The 18,872-nt window shown below is 23.1% G+C and overlaps 2 protein-coding genes across 6 annotated transcripts; one reads left to right on the forward strand and one right to left on the reverse strand.

Annotated features, from left to right (window-relative positions):
• Positions 1 to 143: 143 nt before the first annotated feature.
• On the reverse strand, positions 144 to 15,252 carry LOC141526834 (uncharacterized). 5 transcript variants are annotated; one of them, XM_074241964.1, is made up of 7 exons: positions 15,113 to 15,252; positions 7,462 to 7,980; positions 7,329 to 7,384; positions 4,911 to 5,184; positions 3,649 to 3,726; positions 3,062 to 3,341; positions 144 to 1,221 (listed from the first exon to the last, which is right to left on the reverse strand). In XM_074241964.1, exons 2-7 carry the CDS (start codon positions 7,767 to 7,769, stop codon positions 349 to 351), a joined length of 1,869 nt encoding a protein of 622 aa, XP_074098065.1. In that variant the 5' UTR covers positions 7,770 to 7,980; positions 15,113 to 15,252; the 3' UTR covers positions 144 to 348. The 5 variants fall into 5 exon arrangements, with proteins under 5 accessions (XP_074098065.1, XP_074098064.1, XP_074098068.1 ...); XM_074241963.1 differs by lacking the exon at positions 15,113 to 15,252 and adding an exon at positions 12,013 to 12,398; XM_074241967.1 differs by lacking the exon at positions 15,113 to 15,252 and adding an exon at positions 11,988 to 12,398.
• A 135-nt stretch (positions 15,253 to 15,387) lies between these two features.
• Positions 15,388 to 18,817, forward strand: LOC141526843 (activating signal cointegrator 1). The gene is given in 10 exon segments (XM_074241981.1): positions 15,388 to 15,608; positions 16,137 to 16,249; positions 16,324 to 16,524; positions 16,596 to 16,627; positions 16,630 to 16,868; positions 16,980 to 17,262; positions 17,346 to 17,509; positions 17,824 to 17,942; positions 18,089 to 18,280; positions 18,352 to 18,817. Coding segments are annotated over 10 exon segments (1,458 nt in total). The 5' UTR covers positions 15,388 to 15,540; the 3' UTR covers positions 18,399 to 18,817.
• The last annotated feature ends 55 nt before the right edge of the window (positions 18,818 to 18,872 follow it).

Raw genomic sequence — 18,872 nt, forward strand, 5'->3', positions numbered from 1 at the left:
TCAAATTTCAAGATTTATTTATAAATAACCTATAAATTTTTGAGTCATTAATACCATTGATAATATTTATAAAAAATTTCTATTAACCTAAAATAAGGATACAAATAAATTGAAATAAGTCTCACCTTAAACAAACAACAAAATTATTTAAATAAAACTTTATTTGTAATATAATAAATAAACAATTTGTAAATACTAATAAGCTTGTGCTTATCAATAACAATTTAAAAGGCACATTCACTTGTTTAAAAAATTAAAGGCCATCGCGTGATAGTCTTTTCTTCTCATAAAAGATTTCTTCAAATGCATACAAATTTCGGAGGCAAAAATGTGCGTTTTCATATTAATTTACAAAGATTGTTCTTCGTTGTCTCTGTTATTATCATTAACATCAACAGTACTAATATTTTTATTATTATTATCAATATTATTATTATTATTAATATTAACTGTCGACATTTTATCCAAACTGCAGTTACTATTATGCCTGACGGGTTTCGGAATCGGATTAACCTCAAAATTAAAATCAGATTTAACTTTTAGAGGTTCAGAAATTCTAAGCTCGATAACTTTGACCGCTGAATTATCGACAGTTTCTTCTCCATTATCATGATGCTCGACTTCATCCGTAAGATGGACGATTTTAATGTCATTTTGCTGACGCGGCAGCTCTTTAATCTCAACTTTAACCCTATCATTGCTATGATTAATATTATTATTAATATTAATATTATTACTAGAGCGTGAAGTCAACTCTTTGAAGAAATTTCTGCGATTTTCTTGCAAACTCCTTCGAGAACTGCTGCCGCGTATCAGTCGCCTGCCTGGTGTATCATAATTGTCTTCATCGGTCAACGAGTACGTCCGAGTCCTCAAGGCCGCTTTCTCATCGTTATTAATAGCTTTGGTAGCCTCCAATAATTTTATCTGACGTTCTATTTTTTCGATTTCGTCTTTCACTGAAAAACTGCTGTCGCTTCCAATACTTTCCTTTGATTTCTTCCTCAGCAGCGTTTTATCTTCCACAATTTCAACATCTTTTATTATTTCACACCGAGTTTCTTCTTGTTTTTTTATTTCGACTTTGACCTCTTGACCCTCAGAATAATTACCATCAGAATCATTAGTATTCGACTCGGTTAATTTTTCCGTCGACTCGACCTTTAGATTTTCTATATTCTTCGCTATTTTACTTATTTCTTCATTTATTTCATCGGAATCCTAAAAATTTAAATAAATAATTAATATTAGCAACCTTGCAGTCATTATATGACTGGATTGACTTATAAACTATGAATAAATAAAATTTTGCTTTATTAAATAATTAATTTTGTTAAATTGCCCTGTACTTTCGTAAATATTGACATTTTTAAAAATATAAGCTCATCCGGGTATTACACTCATCAAGAGCTTTCATTTGAGTACGCATATGCATTTTTGATATATTTTTCATATATACATATTCATAATATATATAAATATATAAAATATATGAAAAATTGATGTGGGTACTCAAATGAAAGCTCTTAATGAGAGTAACATAAAAATGAGCTTATATCTTTAAAAATGTGAATAATTAAAAAATAATATTGTATTTTGTCTTATGATATTTTCAAAAATATAAGCTCATCCCGGTATTACACTCATCAAGAGCTTTCATTTGAGTACCCACATGCATTTTTGATATATTTTTCATATATACATATTTATAATATATATATATATATATATATATATATATATATATATATATATATATATATATATATATATATATATATATATATAAAATATATGAAAAATCGATGTAGTTACTCAAATGAAAGGTCTCGATGAGTGTAACATTGGGATGAGCTTATATCTTTAAAAATGTCAATAGTTCACGAGATACAAGGCAATTTCTTAATTATGTATCTAAAGATAGAGCATCAAACCTTGAAAAAGCACAACTTCAGGTCAAGACTTTTCTAATGATACTGAATTTAACCATAAAAACCCATTTTATCATATAAATATTCTGGCCACAAAATTTTTCTTATTCTCTTAATAATAGAGATTAATATATTTAAATAATAAATTAAACGATTATACTTTGTATATAATATTAGTGCCATTAATTTTATCTCAATAATTTTTACTAATAAAAATTTAGCACGGATTTATGTCATTGAGGTTATCTGTTACGTAGTTTATTTATCAGCGTTATATTTATTTATCACTGCGAAATTATTTTAGCGACTAAAAAAAAATGATAATTATGTTTAAGTACTTGACTTTAAGTATTTCTTCTTAGAAGTTTGATAAAATAGTCGGAGATTGTAGAGAAATCTTCATTATTCATTATATTAATTTCATCGAGGAATCTAGACGCGCTTACACAAGCAGACGCTTTAATGAAAATATAATTTGTTTGGTTTAATTTAATCATTTAATTATGAGAGACAAGAAGGTCAATAACTATTAATTTTATCAGAAACTAAATTTGTTAGTTATGCAGACAAATCAACCTTAAAATTTATGATTGTCATAAAGTAGTATTTAAAAATTTATTTATTTATTATTTTATGATGTAATTATATTCATAAGATTTTTTTTAAGAATTTATAATAGAAATTTTCATAAAAATATTTTTATCTCACGGAAAAAATTAAAGAAATTATTATATTAATTCCGTCAGTTATATTATCTAAAAATTATTAACCAAGATTAGTAAAAACATCACTTGAGACATTACCACAAACAAAATTCAACGATATTGATATTTGATTGCTTAAAATAAATCAAATCATAACTTTGTCTCTAATAGTGTCAATAATTGGGGCTTTTACCTTACATTTAGAATTATTTTAGTATCAGTTATATTTAGTTTATATTTGTTCCGGTTATTATGCCTGAAGTTATTTTAGTCCGCGTAACAGATCCAAATGTTTTGCTCTTATTACCACTAAGTATATTTATCGTACTTAATTTTTTATTTAATTATTAAGTACCATAATTCAACCTAAAATGTCATTATTCATTATATTAATATTAACATTACTAAAAAGAAGAAAAAAATTACTTTTAGTTGAGGTTTAACGTCACGCGGACTCGGCGGTGGGGGTGCCCGTCTTTTCTTTCTCCCAGAAGCGTAAACACTTGTCATAGACACGCAGCTATTAATTGATAAATTAGACTTTCGTACACCAGCCATAGAGTCATGATTAACCCTTTTGAATACGTAATCCTCCGGCATGTTTTCATTCTCATCTGCTACTGTTGATTTTATACTATTATTACTGCTGTTAATGTGATGGTCATTTGGTACGTTTAATCTCTGAGATGATCTTACTCCACCTCGCCTTTAAAAAAAAAAAAAAAAAAAAAAATTTATTCAATTATTTTAATAAAAATTTAACATTAAAAAATTCATGAAAATTAACTCAGCAGATAGTTGATAATTTTAAGAATTTTTCTAACAAATAAATTATAGCAAAAAAAATTGACATCTAAAAATTTTTAAAAACTACAAATGCAATTTTTTTAAAATAATTTTTTGGAGCAAATTTATTTGTTAAAAAAAAAATTAAAAAATTGTCAAGTGTCAATTTCATAAAAAATTCGTAAAACTAATAATTAATTATAATTATTAATAAATTTATAAATTACCTTGGGGGTATAGGCGTTTTATTTTCTTGACTGTATTGCAGTGGAGGAATATCACGTTTAGCGGTAACTTGACCAAATCTGAAATTCCCAAAATTATTAATTTTAATTAAAAGTTTATTTTTAGAATAATTGAATTATTATTAACAGTAATTTTTTTTTAATTTTCTAATTCAATAAAATAATTAAAAAAATTCTTATTTGAGAGAAGAATTAAAAAATTGGCTCATTTATAATTATTGAGTTTAAAAATTTGTTCTGAGATTGAAAAAATTTATTTTTGCAATTCAAAAAATTATTTTAAAATTAAAAATTTAAAAAAACTTGAAGTAAGATAAATAATTTTTAAGAAATTATTCTGTAAGCTCAACAAGTAATTACTTGACTTAAAAACATCAATGTTCGAAACTTGAAAATATAATTTTTTTGAAAAACTAAAATTAATATAAAATACACTTGTTTTCTAATTTTTTTATTTATAGTTCATAAAAAATGTAATTAAAAAAGTAAATAAAAATATTTCTGATTTTTAAATGAACATATTAAATATTCATAGTATTATTTTCAATATTAATCAATACTATGTTATAATTTTTTTAATATTTCAATAAAACATTAAAATTATTACATCTTTATACATTAAAAGTAGGGTCAAATACGTTTTACTTTTTCAACCTGTTAAACTACACTGATAAAAAAAAATACTTTTATTAATTGAAAATTTTCAAGAATATATATTCTTAACTCAAGGACTTGTTAAATAGATTGAAATAATTTTTACTTAATTTAAATAAAGCTATTCTCTTGTTTATTTATTGTCCAGAGATAAATATTGATGCTCTTCTTTTCAGAAATTAATAATTAATAATAGAATAATAAAATATTTGATTGTAATCGAGTTTCTTGAACCAAGAAATTGTTAATTGAGTAAAAGTATTTTTTTTCTCAGTGTACTGGGTACTTTACCTTATTTTGTTCTGGAGTTAGTTAAATATAACTCTTGTATAGGAGAGATTAAATTTCTTAGTCTGAAATATTTTATGTTTAGATATAAAAATAAAAATAATCAAAATATTTTTGAAAAATAATAAATCAATTATTTGAAACTTTTGAATCAAAATCTTCAACATAAAAAATTTTTTCTTGAATCAAGATATTCTTCCTGAAAATGGTCCTTAGGCAATAATATTGTTCTTGAGCCAAGATATCTATTTTCTCTGTATAAAAAAAAAAAATAAATTATATTGCTATGAATTATTACCGACCTTCTAGCTGGAGGTTTGGGCGTAAGTTCTCCCATAATGGAGGTCGTGGTCTCTTGAGGCGGACATCCGTCGTAAATTCTTCCAGGATCCCCATTAACTGTCAAACTAGACCCGTATCGGGAAGAAGTCGTCGACGGGTAGTCCCAAGTGTTTTTACGTCGTCTCGTTAGTGTGCCAAGTGCTTCATCGAATTCCTGCTGGTCTTTTGATAATCGTGTCGCCGGTGTTTCTGTCGGATAATTGTTGTACGTTGTTCTTTTGTATGTTGAAGAAACTGAAAAAGAAGAAAATAATATTGATACTAATTATTACTAATTACTCATTATATAGAACTAAAAATAGCTGACATGAATAATAAATTTATGTATTGAGTTTTTGAAGTACTGCATAGTAAAATTATTTGGCGCGAGGCACTGCCGGGTTTCCAGATTTTTTTACACTTTAATTTAATTATTAGTAAATTTTTAACTCATCTAATTTAATATTTAATTTTTTTTTAATTAAATATTTTACAAAAATAATTTTTTTTTATTTCTTCTCTAAAATTAAGGAAGAATAAATTTCTTTGGAGGTCATTATGCGGTTTACATTTTAATTTAATTATTAGTAAATTTTTAACTCATCTAATTTAATATTTAATTTTTTTTTTAATTAAATATTTTACAAAAATAATTTTTTTTTTCTTCTCTAAAATTAAGGAAGAATAAATTTCTTTGGAGTTCATTATGCGGTTTACACTTTAATTTAATTTTTAGTAAATTTTTAATTCATCTAATCTAATATTTAATTTTTTTTTAATTAAATATTTTACAAAAATAATTTTTTTTTATTTCTTCTCTAAAATTAAGGAAGAATAAATTTCTTTGAAGGTCATTATGCGGTTTACATTTTAATTTAATTATTAGTAAATTTTTAACTCATCTAATTTAATATTTAATTTTTTTTTTAATTAAATATTTTACAAAAATAATTTTTTTTTAATTTCTTCTCGAAAATTAAGGAAGAATAAATTTCTTTGGAGGTCATTATGCGGCATTGTTATTTAATATCAAGCAACTATCAGCTTAGAACTAGTCACTAGTTGATTAATCAATACTAAACCGCAGTATTGATATTTTTTACTTGTTCTTCTTGTAATTATGCAGTTCTTAGAATTACTTTATTTTCACTATTATTATTATTATTATCTATATAAACTCGGCGTGCAAATAAATCAACTGATTTCCATATCCAAAAAAATTAAACTGAAATGATCAATTTCTGTCAACTCATTGGTTTTTTTTATTTATGTAAGATAATTGTTCAATTTCACGGTCGTTTTGTTTTTTAGAATAATAATAATTTTTTAAAATTCAAAAATACCAATTTCATCATTTTAAAAATTTTTTTGATAATTGAAATTTATTTTTTATTATAATTTTGATTAACTTTAAAAAAAATTTAATTATTCCAAAAAATTCTAAATCATTTTTATGAAACGAAACAATTGCCGTTTTTTTTTTTTAACAATTATTAAAATTTTTTTGTTTTTAATAAAATTAGCCGACATCTAAAAATTTTTATAATTTTTTTTTATTGAAAAAATTATTACAAAAAAATGAAAAAGTTATGAGAATAATTTTAGCAGATATTTAATTATTTTTTTAACAAATAAATTATGGCAAAAAAAATGAGAACAAAAAATTGACATGAAGAAATTTTTTAAAAATCATTTTTTAGAAAAAATTTATATGTTAAAAAAAAATTAAAAAATTATCAAGTGACAGCTAACTTTAATGTCATAAAAAAATTTCATCTGTAAAAAACTTGAAAAACTGTAAGTGCAATTTTTAAAAAATATTTTTTTCTTCTAATTTAATTATTGAAAAAAAAATTAAAAACTTCGACTAACTTTAGTATTATTGAATGCAAATTGTTTTTAATTAAAATCAGCTGGCAGCTGACAATTTTTAGAATTTTTTTTCAGCACAATTGTAAAAAATTGCGTTCATAGTTTTTTGACATTTTTTAAAAAATATTTTTGTTATAAAAAAATTTAAAAGCTGTCAAATGTTTATTGAAATTTTATATTTAACTCTAATAAAATGATTTTTAAAAAATTGCATTTATAATTGTTAAAAATTTCTACGTCAATTTTTTGTTCTCATTTTTTTGCCATAATTTATTTATTAAAAAATCTTAAAAATGATTAAATATCTGCTAAATTGATTCTTCTAATTTTTTAAAAATTTTTTGTAATAATTTTTTCAATAAAAAAAAATTCTCAAAATTATTAGACGTCGGCTAACTTAATTTTAATTTTCATTCATAATTTTTGACAGTATTTTTTCAAAAAAAAATTTTTTTTTTCACTCACTTGTCAAAAAAAAAAAAAAATTGTCAGATAATTAAAAAATTCTAAAATAAAAAATTATTCACCGGTAGAAATAGTAGGTTTTTTTTCTTCTTCTTTTCGTTTTCCAAAAATTCCATTCCTGCAAAAACGATAAATTAATAACTGAATTTCTAATCAGTAATCATTATTATCACAATTAAAATAATTAAAACTCACCAAGTAGATTTAATAGAAAAACTGTTGGATCTTTTTTTTCTACTCCTGCCAAACGTCCAAAATTTGTTCTTGCTATCTTTATCTTTATCTTTTAATTGACTATTATTATTATGAAGATTATTACTATTACCATTACTATTATTGCTATTAAAATTATTATTACTATTATTATTAATTTTAGAAACACGTGGAAGCGGACGTCTCAAAATAACTTGATCCTCGGAGTCTTCAGTCTCATCTTTAAATGGGTTCAAATCTTCTGGGTATTCGTGAATAGAAATACTTGGCCGTCTCGACGTATCCATCATAATTGTCACTTGGTAATATAACTATTATTAATATAAATATTATTGATCAATCACTGAATATTAACTCCAACTTATAAAAAGTATTAACACAATTCCGTTGGCCTTAGATCCGTGTCATCAGCTGTCACCATCGCAACTGCCAGCACACTGCCACTGGGATCTCATTCTCTTCTACTCTCAGTACCAGTATTTCATTTTCTATTCACCAACACTGTAACAAAAATTTTTTTTTTATTTTATCAACAAAAAATAAAAATTAAAAGGTAAGTTTTTATTAATTAATTTATTATTTTAATTTCTTTTTTTTTTTTATTATTGTTTGGTAATAATTGAAGATTTTATTTTAGGAAAAATTTTGAGCACATAACTGTATATATTTAGACTGTCCCAGTCATACACGTACCGCAATATATGCCACTAGAATAAAGTCCATTTGAATTACAAATGTACATATAATGTACTCGTACTTACATTAGTGTGCTTATGTATGTGTTTATATATCGATAGGCACATGTGGATTATAATTGTTATTACTTGTTAGTATATGTGAGTAAAATTGACGATTCATTTGTTACACCAGCACGTTTTATTACTTTGCCTACGTACTTGTTTATAAATTATTTATTTTTAATTCTTCTATATGGGTTTATGAGATTTTTTTTTATTAATTATTAATTTGCTAATTTTGTTTATTAATTGTTTAATTTTTTTAGAAGTTAAGAAAAATTTTTAAAATGTAATTTTTGTAGACAATGTTTGAAGAAAAAATTGATTTTTTGGTGGAAAGAGGAAGGAGTTATGATTAATTGGTAAAGAAGAAATATTAAAATTTTTTAATTGAAGATGAAATAGAATTTTAGTAGTAAGAATTAATGATTTAGGGAAAGAAGAAATAATGGGGATATTAAATCTGAGAAGAAATTAGGAATATTTTTATTGTAAGAAGAAATAGAAAATTAAATTTAAAAATGTATTAATTTTTCTTTAAGGAATAATTAATGTTTAATTGAAAGTGAAGTTAGAGAAGATGAATTTTACTAAAGAAGAAATACAATTTATTTATAAAATGAAGAAATAAGTTACTTTTACAAAAAAATTATATATTAATGTTTTAAAAAAAAAGAAGAAATAATTAATGATTAATTAAATAGTGATAGTTATTATCTTAATTTAAAGAAGAAACAAAAAAATTTATAATTTATAATAATTTGTAGAAAGAAGATATGAAATTTAAATTAATCATTATTGAAAAGAAATAGTTAATGCTTGATTAAATAAAAGATGATAGTGATTATCTTCATTTATAAAAGAAATAAAAAATTTTATAATTTATAATAATTTGTAGAAAGAAGATATGAAATTTAATTTAATTATTATTGAGAAGAAATAGTTAATGCTTAATATAAATAAAATAAATATCGTTTGCTAAAGAAGAAAGGAAAATAACTTTTTAAGAAGAAACAATTACTTTTACATAAAAAATTATAAAATTTGATTAAATTATGTGAAGATATAAGGAAATTAATATAAAAATGAAAAATAAGATTTTTATTGTAGGAAGAAATACAATTTTAATTAAAAGAAGTATAAACTTTGTGTAAAAAAGAAGAAATAGTTAATGATTATAAAAATTACGGGAAGAAATTATTGGTATGATGAGAGAAAAAATAAAATTATAATATTTATTGTTTGAAAAAAAAATGATGAAGCATAATATAAGAAGAAATATGAAATGAGCAAATGATATTTATCGACAACGAAGAAATAACAATTTAATTATAAGAAGAAATATAAAATTATTAAACAAAAAAGGAATTTTTTAAAGAAATGTATGTTTGATTTTTTACTAAAAAATTTGAAATGAAAGAAAGAAAAATCATGAAAATTAAAAAAGTTATTTTGAAAATTCAGAACAAAAACACTTAAATATATATAAATATGTTTTTTCTAAAAATAATCCGAAAGTTTTTTATAACTAACACTAAAAAGAAAATGAATAATTATTTTAATAAAAATATGTCATGCAAACTATAAATTTAGACAATTAAACGTTAATTGTTATGGCAATGGTATATTTACTAAATTGATCTAGCGTAACTGATGCACTTTTATTAAAACAATTAATAATAATCCTGCAATACGTCTGCTATAAAAATTTTTCATCAAAAAGATTAAATTTTCTAGATAATAAATTATTTAATTATATCACTTCTTCAGGGTCAACCGTTGCAAAATAAATAAAACAAGCTTACCCTATTTCTTCTTTAAAAAATAATTTCCATTTATGTAAATAACCCAAATAAGGTCATGAACAATTAATTAATATTAATTTGCATCAATTGTAATATTTTTTGTTTATTACAACGGATGGGTGTGCTTGTCTTAAAATAGCTCTGAATAAAAAAAGAAGAAAAGTATCCATGTGTATATATAGGTATTCACATTGATATATTTAGTAGAGAGCAAGCCCGTGACATTCCATGATTTAAAATAGACTGATTTGAAGATTAAAAAAAATAATATATAAAAACACTTGCACAGAACCAAACACTTGTGTTAAATAAATATATATATATTGTTGCGCATTATTGCGGTTAAAAAATAAAAAAATAAAAAAATAAAAAAATAAAAATATTTTATCGAGTTCGCAAGTCAGTGATAATAAACGTCATACTAGAGTTAATTATTAAGAAGTTTCATTTACACCAGAAAAATAATTAGTATCGTTCATTTTTTTAAATTATTTTTCTATTATATACGTTTTCTTGTTCTTATAATTGTGAGATAAACTTTTCATTTTATATTTATCTAATCTATAGTGTTGTGTTTACGCGATGAGATATAATCTTAAATAAATTTATTTATGTATGTTAAATATATGTATACCGAACAAAGTTCGATAATAAATTTTTATAAGTGTATTTATTCATAGTCAAAAATAGAATTGACGAAAAATACTCCAGACAATCGAACTTAACCTTCAATGATATTTATAATTTTTTTGCAGCTATTAATTATTTATTTTTATTTATTATTTATTAGGTTTGTATAATTTTTTTTATTTATTTCAATTTTATTTTAGGAAGAAATATCAAATTATAAATTAAATACTGAAATAATAAAATTTTGAATAAATTTTTTTTTCAAGAAGAAATAGAAAAATTTTCAATAAATTAAAAAAAGATGCAAGATTTTTTTTTTAGGAAGAAATCACTAAAAAATTATTGTAGATGATATTAATATGAAGAAGACTATATAAAATTTAAATAATAAGAAGAAATAAATTTAGGGTCAAAGAAGAAATAAATCCATCGTTGAATATTTAAATAATTAATTTTTTAAGAAGAAACATTGAATCTTTTATTGAGAAGATATGAATTATAATTATCAAGTCAAAGAAGAAATAGGAAAGATTTTTATTGGGAAGATATGTAAGAATTTTTTTTTTTTATTAATTATTTTATAATGAAGAAATAAGAAAGTTATTATTAAAAAATAAACTATAGGTGATATTAATATAAAGAAGAATATATTTAATTTTGAGAGTAAAAAGAAAAAAAATTAAGGGTGAAAGAAGAAATATAAAATCAGTGATTGAATATTAAAACAATAAAATTTATGGTAATAAATTTTTTTCAAGAAATATTAAATTTTTTATTGAAAAAATTAGAGTTAAAAAAATACGTCAAAGAAGAAATGGAAAAATGTTTAATAGGAAGAAGAAAAAAAAAGTTTCAATAGTAAAATAAATGAATTTTAGAATAATAATAAAAAAAAATTCTATTTTGTCTGAAGAAAGAATTTTTTTATACAAAAGAAAGTATTATAATTGAAATAAAGAAGAAATAACAATTAATTGACAAAATTTTTTAATTTTAAGAAGAAATATAAAAACATTACTACGGAATAAATTAAAAAAAAAACAAAGAAGAAATAGCTGATAAAAAAATTACAACTTTAAATAAGTAATTTACAAATTAAAAGAAGAAATCAAAAATTGAATAAAATGTCAAATTATAAATAAAAAAAAATAGTTTGGTTTTTATTAAAAGAAGAAACAATAGCATGAGAAGAATTAAAGAATGATAAAATAAAGCAATAAAATAATAACAATATAAATTTGCAATACCAACATATCTATCATTTAACCCACTCATTTTCACGCTTTATATGTGCTTATTATTTATTACCATCTAACTGTTATATAATCATACGTACATTATATTTAAACTTTAAAGTATACCTGTTCCAACTGCTAAGTACTTGAATATTAAATTGTCACATTAACACCGGAAACGGTGTATTTATTCGATAATAAAGATTCCTATTATATTATTCGAACCAAAAACTAAAAGCTACATTCAAAACGAATAGAAACAAACTACCGATGTAAGATCAATGTTTGCGAGGTCACCCTGATAACAAACTATAACGATGCAATCATAATTCATTTATCACAATAAAGACAACGAATTTGTTTGATCATTATTCCTTCGAGGACTTAAATTAATGTTCTATTTCTTCACATGTATTGTAATTATTATTATTGAATTTGAATCACCAACACTTATCACCGCTCAATTATTGTTTGTAATTTGTTAATGTAAATGTTTAGACAACGGCGACGATGTTGATCGCCGGTCGACTGTCGCTGGCTCGCGAAATCGCGAATTTCCGCGACGGGTGTGTGAATGTGTAGGTAGTGTGATGTATGAGTTGGAATATATGTATATATATATATATATATATATATATATATATATATATATATATATATATATAAATATATAAATATATATATATATATATATATATATATATATATAAATATATAAATATATGTGAGCGTGGATGTGTGATGTAAGTTTCTAGAGAATGAGTAAGGAAGAAAGTATGATAGGATGAAGAGATAATGAGAGAGGTGGGTATATACTATTGAGAAGTATATATGTATATATTTAAGACTGGTATATCTTGTGTATAAGGCAAATAAATTTAAAACCGAAGAAGCATGAAGAGGCGAGTTAAGAGTTCTCAGTTTGAGTGAGCTCGTCTACTGAGAGAAAGACTGTGGGTGAAACTTTCGAGATGAAAAATAGAGAGGTGACCACCTACTTTGTCACGATTTTTCTTTTTAGTTATTTTTCTAATTGTTTCTTTGGTACTCTACATTTTTTTTTTTATAAAAATATAAAGAGTATAAATTTATGAAAATAAATTTTTTTTTTAAGAAGAAATATTAAATACTAAATTTTTTATTGATGAAATAAGATTTTGGAATATTTAGTCAAAGAAGAAGTAGAAAATTTTTATTTAATTAAATTTTTTTAATTAGTTGTTATTTAGGAAGAAATAAGAAAGTGTAATAAAAAATTATTTTTGAAATTTTTACAAAGAAGATTATATAACGTTTTAATAGTAAGAAGAAATTAATTTTTGATCAATGAAGAAATATTAAATTAATAATTGATTATAACAGAATTTAAAAAAATTTTTCAAGAAGAAATAGAAAAATTATTATTCAATTAAGAAGACAAGCTAACAATTAAATCTTTTATTAGGAAAATTTGAATTTAAATTATTTTCAAAGAAGAAATGTAAATTTTTATTTAATTCGAAGAAAATATATATGAATATTTTTTTAATTATTTGTTTTTATGAAGATAAGAAATTTTTTAACAAAAAAAATTTTTCTAATTTTTTCTTCAGTACTCATTTTTTTTTATAAATAATTTTGAAAGAAATAAATTCACATTAAATAATAATTAATTTCGACATCAAACTAGTTGAGAAATAATTTAATTACAAATGTATCAAGAAATTTTCTATAAATAATTCATAAAGATAATTAGTCGAAAGTTATTAAAATAGAAATTTTTTAAATAAGAAAATTGTAAATTTTATAATCATCACTGATGATGATTCAATTCGTTAAAATTGGTGTGATTTGCAGTACTTTAAATTTAAACTTAATAAACATAATTCAAATATCTATTTAGATCTGTTTATATTTTTACATGTAATTTATACTCTTCTATTTTGTATTTTTTGCTATTCGACCATTGCGTTGGCATTTAAATTAAATAAATAAGTAATGAATATTTATTCATTTAAATATTTAATTTTAAAAAATCTAATTTCTTCTTTTGAATAATTTAAGATAAATTTTTAAGTACAGGATGAATTAATGAACTGTGTGATATACATGCGTTATAAAAAAGGAAGTTATATATTTTGTATCTGGTATTTGCATGATCATTATAATTTATATTTATAATAGACGGATCATGAAGATGATTCATCTTTATTGTTACCAACAGCGATGTATTTTGCTTAATAAAGTGTCATTTGATAATTAATTATAAGTATGACATTGTTTTTACTCGGAAGAAAGTTGTAGTTTAATTAATATAATAATTCACATTATTTTTTTAATTTTTACACTCCAGTAAGGTAAAAGCTCCAATTATTTACACTATACAAGACAAAATTATGATTTAATTTTTTTTAAGCAATCAAATATCAATATCATTGAATTTTGTTTGTTGTAATGTCTCAAGCAATGTTTTTACTAATCAATTTTTTTTTTAATGATAATCACTGATATTTATTAATTAATTTTAAATAATTAAATTGATTATCCGGATACACCAATAATTGACAGGTTAAAAAACTGATTGATCTAATTATTGACATACCTTAGCCCCAATTATTGACACCTGTACTGCGCATGCGTCGAATCATCTGCTTATTCTTCTTTATCGAAACTTATTATTAAGTAATCAATTTTATTAAAGTTTATTAATAATAATTTCCATAAATGAATAATTACTTTTAAAAATATAAAAAATAATTTATTGATTAAATTGGTGCTAACTTTATTTTTTTTTTTTTTTTTAATAATTAATATTTAATATTTTGAATTGACACTAATTTTTTTTAATTTTTTAATTAATTAGAATTTAATAAAAATTTATATGATAATTATTCATGACATTTAAATTAGCCGACGTTCAACAATTTTATATTTTTTTTTTATCAATTAAATTAAAACAAAAAGAGTATTTTTACAAAATTGCTCGTATAATTTTTAAAACTTTCTTCATGTGAAATTTTTTCAATAAAAAAAATTATAAAAATTTTTAAATGTCGGCGAACTTTATTGTCATTAGTTATTCTTAGTACAGATAATTAAATATATTGAAAAATAATTTAGGGTGTCAATATTTAGACCTCTGTCAATAATTGGGGCTTTTACCTTAATTATTTTTTAAATAATATCACTTCTTCTTTAAATTATTTTTTTTCTTATAATTAATTTTAAAAAAAAATTAAATTATAACCTCAAATTTTTGAAAACTGCAAGAAGATAAAATCAGTTTATTTCCGTACGATGAGTTAACATTTACTGAAGGTAACTCGGAGATCACGAGTTCAATTTCCGGCAGCCGCGAAAAAATTTATCACTTATTTAATTTTTCTTCTTATTAAAATTAGAAAAATTTTTTTTTTCAGTGAAAGAAAAAATAAATTTTACTTTACTATCAATAATTAACCTAAAAATAAACTAAATTGAATTTTTTGAATTTATTACTTCCAAAACTCACCGGTTGGGGGGCAGCACTTCCTTGTCATATTCTTGGAGAGACACATGTGTTTACTTTTTCTAATTTGACACCTTGCAGGAGGTTATTGTTAAACAATAAACACCAAATTGAATAAAAATATTTTCCATTATATTTTAATAGAAAATTAATTAAAATTACTAACAATGGATCGATGGGTACATGACAATCTGTCACTATTATTAGATTTTCCAGTTCCGGAGGATCTAACTCAGTAAGTAATTAAAAATTCTGTACTTGTTAATTTTTTGACAATTTTTCAGAATTTTAGCAATTAAAAATTCTATGACATTTAAGTTAGCTGTCACTTGACAATTTTATAATTTTTTTTAACAAATAAATTTGCTCCAAAAAATTATTTTTAAAAAATTACATTTGTAGTTTTTTTAAATTTCTAAATATCAATTTTTTTTTATAATTTTTTTTTTGCCATAATTTATTTGTTACAAAAATTCTTAAAATTATCAACTATCTGCTAAGTTAATTTTCATAAAAATTCTAAATGTATTAATTTTATAAAATTTCCACTAACAATTTTTATTAATTTTCGCATACGGAGTTTTTTAATGAATTTTTTCACAATTAATTGCTATAATATTCTGAAAAAATTTTTTGTCAAATTAAAAAACAATTTTTTTTTATGAATGTTTAACAGAAATAAAAAACATTGTCATATTTCTGCTAATTTCAGTGTTTTAAAATTTTTTATTAAAGTAATAAATATAATTAAAATAATTACCAGGTACATTCTGCAAATTCACAATGAAAGGGATTTAGATGATTATCTTCAAACTTTATTGGACTTTAGCAATCCAAAGCATCGTAATTTTGTCCTGGAGTTAAAGCGAAAAAAAGGTGCGTGTATTACTTGTCAATTTTAACGTCTAATATTTTATTTTTTCTTACTCATTTGTTTATTTTTTTTTCAGGCGCAGAAAATTTACTGACTGGTTACAAGAAAGTCGATGACAATTCTAATTTTTCCCAGAAAACAAATGAGAAGAAGAAAAATAAGAGCAAGGAGAAAGAAAAGGAAGAAAATCCACCAGAGAAGTCCGGAAAAAAAAAGTCCAAGTTTGTTAATATTTTTTCTGATGATGGCAAGGATAAATTTACCGTGATGTTGAAGAGTATGATTTAGATTATTTTTATTTGTATAAAAATTTTTTATTTGTACTGATGAGTAAAAATTAATTTATAGACAGGCACAAGTGCGACTGTGAAGCGAAGAGAATCATTCTCTAGTGAACAATTGTCTCAATTGTGGAAGAATCGTTTGCACGCAGGAAGGTCCGGGGCCGTGTTTTTTTTGTAATGAACTTGTTTGCACGCCGGATCAACAAGCAATTCTTGCGATGCAGACTAAGCAGTCAGATAATTTGTATAACAAATTGATGGAACAGAAAGTTAGTAAGGATCAGATGCAAGCTGCTTTGTTGCAAAGAGACAAACTTGTAGAGTTTGATCGCAACAGGTATTTTCATTTCTTCTATATTATTTACATCTTCAATTTTTTAGACAGAAAAATTGATTCAATCAAAAAATTAAAAAAAAAATTTTATTGTTTATTTTTATCTCATAATAGTGTAAAACGTACTCAAGTAATTGACGACCAGTCTGATTACTACCAATCAACAGACAGCGTCTGGTTGTCGAATAAAGAACGCGCTGAAATTCAGAAACACCAGGAAGAAATGAGAAGTCGAAAACACGCCTCGCGTTTGTCAAAAAAAGTAACCCTTGATTTGTACGGGCGTCAGGTTATAGACGAGCCTGAAAATTATGATAATTTGCCATTACCTCAACAAAGTCAAGCTCAAAGCATCAACGATGTTGTTTGTCCTGATTTGGAGTTCGATCTTCCTCAGGTATTTTTTTCTTCTCATTAAATAGAACCATTAGATCAATTATTCACCATTGCATATTATAATAATTAATGAAAATTATTTAGTACGTAGAGACAAATAATATTCTGAAGAATATATCAAACAATTCAAACGCTTCGACGACTATCCGTCGAATTCAAGACAAAGAACTTCTGGACATGGTTGATGAAGGCTACTGCCTTTCTATGCATCAACCATATGCTTCTCTTCTAGTCGCAGGCATTAAAATGTAATTATTAATTCATTTTTTTATTATTAACCTTCCGTTATTTTTGCTATTGAGGGAATCCCCGGAATTTTTACTTTTCTGAACTATTAAGAAGGTCTTTTTGCTCCAGTTTAGTCACAACAACTGTAGTAGTCAATATTCGATAAATTAAAATTTTAAAAATTAAAATTAAAGTTAATTTTAATTTAATAAGACTTGAAATCGATTTGACAACAATGTCGAGCTAAAAAATATTCCGGGGATTCCCCGGAATTATTTCAACGCCCTCTGGATTTTTAGCGCGTATTGCGGAAATTTAAATATTAACATTGTAGGCATGAAGGAAGAACATGGTACTCAGCACACCGAGGACGGTTGTGGATTCACGCTGCGGCTAAAGTTGTTTCTAAAGAAGAAATCACCGCCTTGGAAGATCATTACAAAAATTTTAATGGTACCTTATAAATAAATTATAAAAATTATTAAATTAAAAAAAATATTAAATTATAAAAATTATTAAATTATTATTGATTCATTTTGTAAATTATTTTTTTTTAATTTTTTTTAATTAAAAAAAAAATTTTTTTTTATTTTTTTCAGAAAATTATATCTTTCCAAAAACATACCCATCTGGTTGTCTCATCGGCTGTGTGACTGTCGTTGACGTTCTCCCGCAAGATGAATACCGTAAAATTAACCCCGACGGTGATTCAGACTCACCTTATGTGTTTATTTGTCAAGATAGTCGTGAATTATCTTTGAAATTTCCCATGCAAGGGAAACATAAGATATGTAAGTAGATATTTTGTTTATATTTAATATTTGTAAGTACTAAAAATAATAATAATGTAAAAATTTTTCAGATAAACTGGATAAACAAATTCACAAAGCTGCATTGAAGCATATATAAGTTTGAAAATTTATGTATAAATATGTTGTTAAATTATTTTTTAAGTGACTAAAAGTCATTTTCATGTTTATATTTAAATTTATATTAATTATCTTTATGAAGTAAATTTAAGAAGAAATGATAAAATTTACTTTTTTCCTAAAAATTGTTAATTTCCAAAATTTAGGCCGACTTTAAATGGCCATAACTTTTGAACTAATCAAAATTTTTAAACCGGTCAAATTTTATCTTGAAAAAGAGACTTTTTGCTACAACTTCCTCTCTGAATATTTTTCTCTAGCGCCAATAGCAATCAAGTTAAAAATTATTCAATATTAATTACAGGATCAAAATTTAAAATCTTAAAAATTTTCAAACTTTGATCCGTAATTAAAAATATCCAACTAATTATTTTTATGTCTTCGCCGGCATTTTTATAATCCTCAGGCCCTTAGTTTTAAGACCCACTACAATTTTTTTCGAGAATAATTTTTT

Source organism: Cotesia typhae, unplaced genomic scaffold (assembly GCF_013202065.1).
Source record: "Cotesia typhae breed Kobodo isofemale line unplaced genomic scaffold, CoteBio_Ctyphae contig_36, whole genome shotgun sequence".
NCBI classification, from domain to species: Eukaryota; Metazoa; Arthropoda; class Insecta; order Hymenoptera; family Braconidae; genus Cotesia; species Cotesia typhae.

Excerpts from the sequence above, each read along its gene's own strand:
- LOC141526834 (XM_074241964.1), bottom strand. The coding sequence starts at position 7,769 with ATGATGGATACGTCGAGACGGCCAAGTATTTCTATTCACGAATACCCA. Across the intron at positions 7,385-7,461 it reads TTTTCTATTAAATCTACTTG|GAATGGAATTTTTGGAAAAC; the intron begins GTGAGTTTTAAT and ends TCGTTTTTGCAG. Across the intron at positions 1,222-3,061 it reads ACGTTAAACCTCAACTAAAA|GATTCCGATGAAATAAATGA; the intron begins GTAATTTTTTTC and ends TTAAATTTTTAG.